The 7,394-nt window shown below is 34.9% G+C and overlaps 1 protein-coding gene across 3 annotated transcripts; it reads left to right on the forward strand.

Annotated features, from left to right (window-relative positions):
• The first annotated feature begins 232 nt into the window (after window positions 1-232).
• Window positions 233-3,577, forward strand: LOC108329405 (guanylate kinase 1). 3 transcript variants are annotated; one of them, XM_017563589.2, is made up of 11 exons: window positions 233-265; window positions 1,002-1,044; window positions 1,158-1,265; window positions 1,387-1,460; window positions 1,535-1,661; window positions 1,797-2,159; window positions 2,313-2,434; window positions 2,514-2,649; window positions 2,732-2,774; window positions 2,867-2,969; window positions 3,042-3,577. In XM_017563589.2, the coding sequence occupies exons 2-11, from the start codon at window positions 1,042-1,044 to the stop codon at window positions 3,157-3,159; spliced, it is 1,197 nt and encodes a 398-aa protein (XP_017419078.1). In that variant the 5' UTR covers window positions 233-265; window positions 1,002-1,041; the 3' UTR covers window positions 3,160-3,577. The 3 variants fall into 3 exon arrangements, with proteins under 3 accessions (XP_017419078.1, XP_017419076.1, XP_017419077.1); XM_017563587.2 differs by having other exon boundaries at window positions 237-460; XM_017563588.2 differs by lacking the exon at window positions 233-265 and adding an exon at window positions 301-519.
• Window positions 3,578-7,394: the final 3,817 nt, after the last annotated feature.

A 7,394-nucleotide genomic window follows, 5' to 3' on the forward strand; every position in this document is an offset into this window, starting at 1 on the left:
CACCTATCAAGAGAATTGTCATATAATCTTCTGTGGTTAGGGTTACTGAACAGGTGACGGAAATTCCAAAACTTAAATTAAATGAATATTTGGAGTGAGATTAACTGACAGATGACAAATATTAAATTTGGCTAAAAGTATTTTCAGAAGAAATCGGATTTTTTATTTTTTTATTTTCACAGCAAAAATAAATAAAAGAGTGAGAAATTTCCAAAATGAAGAAGGAAGGTTCTCATGAGCACACGGCAAAAGAAAACGAAAAGAGGTCATTCTCCCTCCTTCTCTCATAATCCAAACCTGCCCCTTTTTTTTTTGTTTTTCTGCCTACAAATATGAATCCTCTATCACATTTTCTTTCACCTCCACCTTCCTCCTTCTCTCGGTTTTGTTCCTTTCTTCCTCTGTTTCTTTCTTTTTCCTCTCAACGACTCTTTTGCTCTCAACACACACCCTTTACAAGGTTGTTAATTGCTTACCCTGCAACTCCTTCTTGTTCCCTCTTTCCCAGGTTTATTTAAGGTTGTCGGTGTCAAACTCTTCCAGATTTCAGATTTTGTCGCATTGCGATCTGGGTTTTGTTCTTTTTATCCTCTTTTTCTCGTAGCGTCGTCTTTGCTTCATCTCTTTCTCTGGGTCTTATAAATATCTGTTTTTTATTTGTTTGACCTGCTGGGATTCTTCATGGTTGTTCGCTTTAAGAATTAAATTAAAAATTGTTATAGTTTTTCATGGTGCGGGATCAGACAGATAAATTGAGAAAAAAAGGAAGTTTGGTGAATTTGTGTTACGTTTTTATATAGTTTTTGTTTCTCTGGAAGATGATGAAATCCGGGTTTTTTTCTGTAACTTTTTTCGTTGGGGTGTTTTCGCAGTTGATTTTTTTGTTACAACTTGTAATGGAGCTTCTGGACTGTAATTTCTTCACAATGGAAGTTTGCATATATTGTTAGATCCCTTGGTTATTTATATGGTATTAATCACTATTTATTTTTTTGGTTCAGGGTTTAAGCTTAAACCAGGATTGTAAGCACAGAATTCGCTATGGTGAGCTTCCTTTTTTTCCTGCTATTTCATCAAGGATTGGAATTTTTTTTTTCAAATGTGGATCGAGGTGGTTCTGCTTTAATGTGTCTAATCTCTTTGGTTGTGATCGCTAGGGAGAAGCACCAGCATTGCTTGTTGATGACCTGCAGGATGGGGCTCACAATGGCCTTGAATTGAAAAACGGAATTTGCAAAGCAACTGCTACCGTTGGTGATAAGACGGTGAGTTTATGCAATATGCTAAGTTGAAGATAATTTGTATGTAGTTGCTCATGATTAGATTAGTGTCTAGCCAAATCTTCTTCTGCCTAAAGCAAAAAGTGGGCCTCCATTTTTTTGACAGTATGTCATTGGTGGAGCTGATGATGGAACTTTGTCCATTGAAGTTCAAATTTTTGACCGTAATCTTGGAGAATGGTCAGTTTAAGGTTTCTCCGCTTCATAACTGTTGCTCACATGCTTTTGTTGCTGATATCTATTTGAAATTTCAGGGTTCGTCCAACTGTGAGGGGCACCAAACCCGTATCGTGCAAAGGCCTTTCAGCAGTGGCTTTGGAAGACAAAATACTGATTCTTAAGAAGGGTTCTAAGCCAGATGATCAAATATGGTTCCTGGAGGTTGGTGTTTCCCGTACACAATCCTTGGCATATTCGTATTTTAACAAAATATTACTGATGCATGGAAACACCAACCGTAGTAGATTTCTCATTATTGCCCAATATAAATTAAATGTCTCAATATACTATTGGCAGGTTGACACCCAATATGTTAGGCAGCAGCAAGAATATTTGGGGACTGAGGTGGTTGCATGGAGTAAAGGTGTGGTAGGAAATGCTGAGAAGCCTGTTGTAATTAGTGGTCCTTCTGGAGTAGGCAAAGGAACATTGATAGCAATGCTTATGAAGGAGTTTCCATCTATGTTTGGTTTTTCTGTGAGCCACACCACCCGTGCTCCGAGAGGTATGGAGAAGGATGGGGTCCATTATCATTTTACTGAGAAGAGTATAATGGAGAAAGAAATCGAAGAGGGAAAGTTTCTTGAGTTTGCTTCTGTCCATGGTAATCTGTATGGAACAAGTGTTGAGGCTGTGGAACTGGTGGCAGATGCAGGGAAAGTAAGTTGCCCGTGCTTAACTATTATTATGACTCATTTATTTGGAACATTTGTTATTGTATTATTATTTCCATGTTGTAAGATTGTTGTCCTTTAGATATTATTTTTAAATTCTCATTATCTGAGATAATGATTTTGTTTTTAATTGTTTCAGAGATGCATTCTTGATATTGATGTTCAAGGTGCAAGATCTGTGAGGGCTAGTTCTCTTGAAGCCATATTCATCTTTGTATGTCCCCCGTCAATGGAGGAGCTGGAGAAGCGCCTTCGTGACCGGTGAGTTGTTGTACATGGTGATGATTTTTAGTTTTCAACGAACCATGATTTTGTGCTAAATTTAATGCTTTGAAATCAGAGGCACAGAGACTGAGGAACAGATCCTGAAGCGACTAAGGAATGCCGAGGCTGAGATTGAGCAAGGCAAATCTTCTCACATATTTGATTTCATCCTGTACAATGACAAACTTGTTGAGTCTTACGAGAAACTTAAGGTAATTGTTTCTAAAACGAATACCTCCTTAATCTCCTAGATGTTTTATGACCATTAATTTTCCTCACTATTCACTGGTGCAGAAACTATTGGGACTTGATGATTTTGTCACTACTACTAAATCAGGTAAGAATTATCCTAGTAAAACACGGCATGTGGTTTCGCAATTTTGAAGCCACGAAGATTAATTGACGTGTTTAATCTTGTCAATGGAGCAGGCCATGGAGAGATTGATCTACCAATTGACCATTCAGTGTCAAAAATTGATAACAAAATCATCATAAACCGCATCTCCTCGGGAGAGAAGGAATCAAAGAATTTGTAAGCCTTTTGAACAAAAGTACTCATTTCGCACTAAAAGGTACCAAACTGACTTTTCCTTTGTGTTAACAGGATCATATTAGATGTTTCCTCGCTAAAAGGAGGTGCACCTGGACGGACCAGAGGCCTAAATTTCCAAGCAATTGGCTCGTTCTCCAATGGCTTGACTGAGATAGAAGGACTTAGCTAACATTCAATGGACTCGGCCAACTAACTTGGTGTTGAGAAAATGGGGCACGTGATAAGGCTTTAGATTCACGTCTTAAAACATTTTTTTTTACCCTTGTTGCTTTCTTTGATTGTTATGACTATTGAATTGATTTTAGAGTTGTGGATCACTCAATTATTATTCTCTGCATAGGCAATGAGATTATTTGTTTTGGCGTGTCAAAGAAGGCAAAATGTGGTGTAAGTTTCTGTATCCCCCCGCCCTACCTGTAGATTAGGTCTTAGACTATCCATGGATGTTCATTTCTAGCCATATTTTTTACCCCTTCAATTTGTTGGAGACACTTGTTGTATGTCATGAATGTCTTCAGTAAATTCAAACAGTTGTATTGCGCTAGTCATGCAAACATCCATTTACATTTTTGGTAACGACACATTCACTTAGTCTTCCAACCTCAAAAGGGCTTTACCCCATTTAACTTCCAGCCCCTATATGTAGTTCGTTATTCTCAATCATTTCATATCTTTCAGCTTTTAGTGATAAAGAGCTCGAGCCTTTTCAACTTCACCTACCATTCGGTGGTCCTGAATCAATTATAAGTCTCCAACTGCTGCAGGCTATTTTCAACTGATAGAGACATACATTGATAAATTTGGAGCAGGTTTAAATGATGATGAGAATTACGGTGATGTAAAATGACTAGATATTTTTTTTGTGAATTGAAGTCTAGGAAGAAAGTAGTCGATCAAATTTTGTACAAAGTAGTTAATTATGCAGGATGGGTGAGTATTTTCAACCATGATATTATGCCAAAGTGGCACGCTTATAAAGAATGATCACGCTTGGTCATACGATGGAGAGAAGAGATTGTAATGTGGCTAACTTATGGAATGTCTGACATATACCTTTTAAAAGGACAAGAAAAACGTTTCCTTCCTGTTCCACTTTCCCAGGCTTTGGCTTATTATGCATTTCGGATTAACGTGGAGAAAAGTTGCAAATTATATTCCAGAACTTCTGTCGATATAGCTTTGAAATTTCAACGCATGTTAAGAACATGACAACGCTCCAACCAAACTATACTATGAACGTATTACACGAAGCCAAGTTTCTATGGATCTTCAAAGCCTACTTGAACTACCTGTTGTCAATGACAAGTGACAGCTTGGCCCAGAGGAAAGTTTTCAAGATTAGATAAAAGGTCTGTTATTGAATACAAATACAAGTTGTACACGTATCAATAAAGTAACTAAAAGTTACTTTTCACTCATACACGTCATTTCACTTTTCACGTAAAATAAATCATAGAGTATGGTATTTTACTGTTTAAAATCTAATCGAACACCAGTTCATGATTTTCGTTCAATCTTGTTACACTGCATTGAAAAGTAAAATAAGAGAAAACAAAAGCATCGCCCAGGTGTTTGTTTTCTAGTTGTCATTGAGAAGGTTTAAAGTTCTAGAACATCAAAACAAGCATAGATTAGAATTAGGATATATTCTTTTAGTCATTACAAGATTTAATTTTTTTACTCAACTAGTTTGAACCTTTTCATTATAACTTTTCCCTTTTCCTCCAAAATATAGGAATTTGAAGAGATGAGAAAAAGGGTAATTTTGATTTTACAAGTTGGGGGACAGAGTGCAGAGAATAATTGGGAAAGGTGGTTAATGCAGTTTTCAGTTGAGAGTTGTGGAGCAACAATGCAAAGTGGAGTGATAATGGGTTGCGATACCGACATAAGAGAGAACAGAAGATGGGTTATGTCGTGCGAGGTGATGTGTCGCTTAAGTGTTTGGTTAAGAAGGCTGTCACAGGTCTATCGCTTGGCCGAAGCCATTGCAAGTTGAATAGAAGTCTTTGCAATTGCAAGGTCACTATTTTTCCACATATTATTGTGATAATTATTATGTCAACAAGGGTAGGCTTTTATTTTGGGGTTGGGTTGAAGTTTGAAGGGAAACATAGGAATGAACGGGGAAGGTTGGTAGGGTACCCCACAGTTGTGTGGTGGTGCAAGTTGGTACCTTTTGGGATTTGTGTGGCGTGGAAAGAGCTTCACGGGACCAAGTTCACACGCGTCGCAATTCTCCTTTTCTTTCTCGTACGCAAAAGCGAAAGCACAGACAAACACTTGGGCTACGGTGCAGGGTGGGGTTACTTCTTAAACATTTTCCTGCACCCCCAACTTTTTCCTGTAGTTACCATTTTATCCTTACAAAATTATATTAAATAATAAATAATTATCATGTGTTATATCAGATGTATAAAATAATTTGGGAAACACACCTGAAATTCAGGACTCCATCACGAAATTCGGATAACAAACACCAAAATTTATATAACCGTACTTCAAAATCTGATAATATATAAATATATATATATATATATATATATATATATATTTCAAAATTTAATGAATAAAAAAATTACTGTATTTCAAAATCAATTGACACTTAACCCGATTTGAGACAATAATTTTCATTAGAAAGTAATAAAGGTTGACACTATTTATACAAAGACAATGATATGTTAACATATATTTTTTTTACAACATTTTAATATATATGTCAAATTTTTTATTGCATTTAAAATACGTCAACATGATAATAAATAAATAATAAATCAATAAAAAATGACACATATACTATTTCAAAATATTGTCAAAAAAAATTGTATAAAATTATTTACACAAAACCATTCACCACTTAAGCCATTCTCATGCACACGGTCAAACCACAAATGTTTTAGTAAAAGCCAACCAATTGGTAGAAAGATATTTAATGGATACAAGGACCTTTATGGATGCACCCGTCCCACTTGACAACAAATCTGCCACAGTTATATTCCAATACAAAGGGCATTCCAAACACTATTCTCCCTTTGCTCCCTTCTCTTCCTGCTACAATGCCCACATTTTTCTTTTAGTTACTAAGAAGCCTATACTCCCCAATCTCTTGCTAGGTTCCTTTCGAAGTTGATCGAAACCTGTTTTACACCATCGGGTGCACCATTAACACCACCGGGCACAAGAATTAGCAAGGTTCCCTTTAATTCAACACAGGGCATCATCAACATCCTACCCAAAAAGTTTGAAATATAACTATTAAAATTTCTTTTCCATTAATATATATATATATCACATGGGTTGTAAATGGATTGTTTTATGAGAAGGATATGAAAAATTATTGGGAGATTTAATGAGTATAAAGACACATAATATCATAATACCCTCCAATGATTTAATTGTTCTTTTAGGTTTAATGGTGTTTTTGAATTCTTTAAAAATCATATTTTGTCTAGTGAAGTCTTATTGTAACATATGAAAGACTTTTTTTTTTATCTAATTAGTGTGTGAATTGTGTAAATAAGATGATGGAAAAATTTGATGAAGTATTTCTATAACATACTGATTTTAAGTGATCATGATAAACACATGTGTAGAATGAAATACTAATTATTTGTGAGCTATTTTAATTTTAATAGTTGGTTATCATCTCTTATACTATTTTCTGGATTGGAGTAATAGAAAAATCATGTAATTCCATCTTGAGCTTTGAAGCTACAACTGAAATTATCTTCTACTATCTTGTTAAAATTGAGAAGTCATATGTTATTTTATTATTATGATAGGTTAACCTCAGTTTTTTTTCTTTCTATTTAGTTTTATCTCTCACAAGGAAATGAAAAAAAATTCAAGTTTAGGATAGTTTGATAATTGTCATTATCAATGTTATTTTTTATGTTTATTTTTATCTTTTATTGGTATTTTTATTATTGCTTTTCAAATAATTAAGATTTTATTTAATAATTTTGAAAAGAGAAGTATTTGATTTTTATTTTGTAGAATATTTTGTTGATAAGTGAAAATCTCAAAAGATTGAATTAAATATTTAGGGTTATCATTCAATTAAAATTCATTCAACTACATTTTCTGGGTCCATTTCTATGATGGTATCAAAGCTCTTCTTTTGAAGAGCTCTATCACGCCAACTCTGATCTCTCTTCTCCTTTCTTTCGTTTTCTTGTGATTTTTTTCCTTTTTCTTGCATTATGAAAATTACTATTTCTCAAGTTTCTTGTATCACTATCCTAACAAGAGTCGTGCTATCTTTCTGGTTTCTCCCCTTCTTTATTCAAATAATTACCACGCATGGAGTAAATCTATGATCACTACATTGAGTGCCAAGAACAAAACCTAGTTTATTGATGGGACTATTGTCGAGCCATCCAAAGAAAATGTTTCCTAAGTGCT

Source organism: Vigna angularis, chromosome 2 (assembly GCF_016808095.1).
Source record: "Vigna angularis cultivar LongXiaoDou No.4 chromosome 2, ASM1680809v1, whole genome shotgun sequence".
NCBI lineage: Eukaryota > Viridiplantae > Streptophyta > Magnoliopsida > Fabales > Fabaceae > Vigna > Vigna angularis.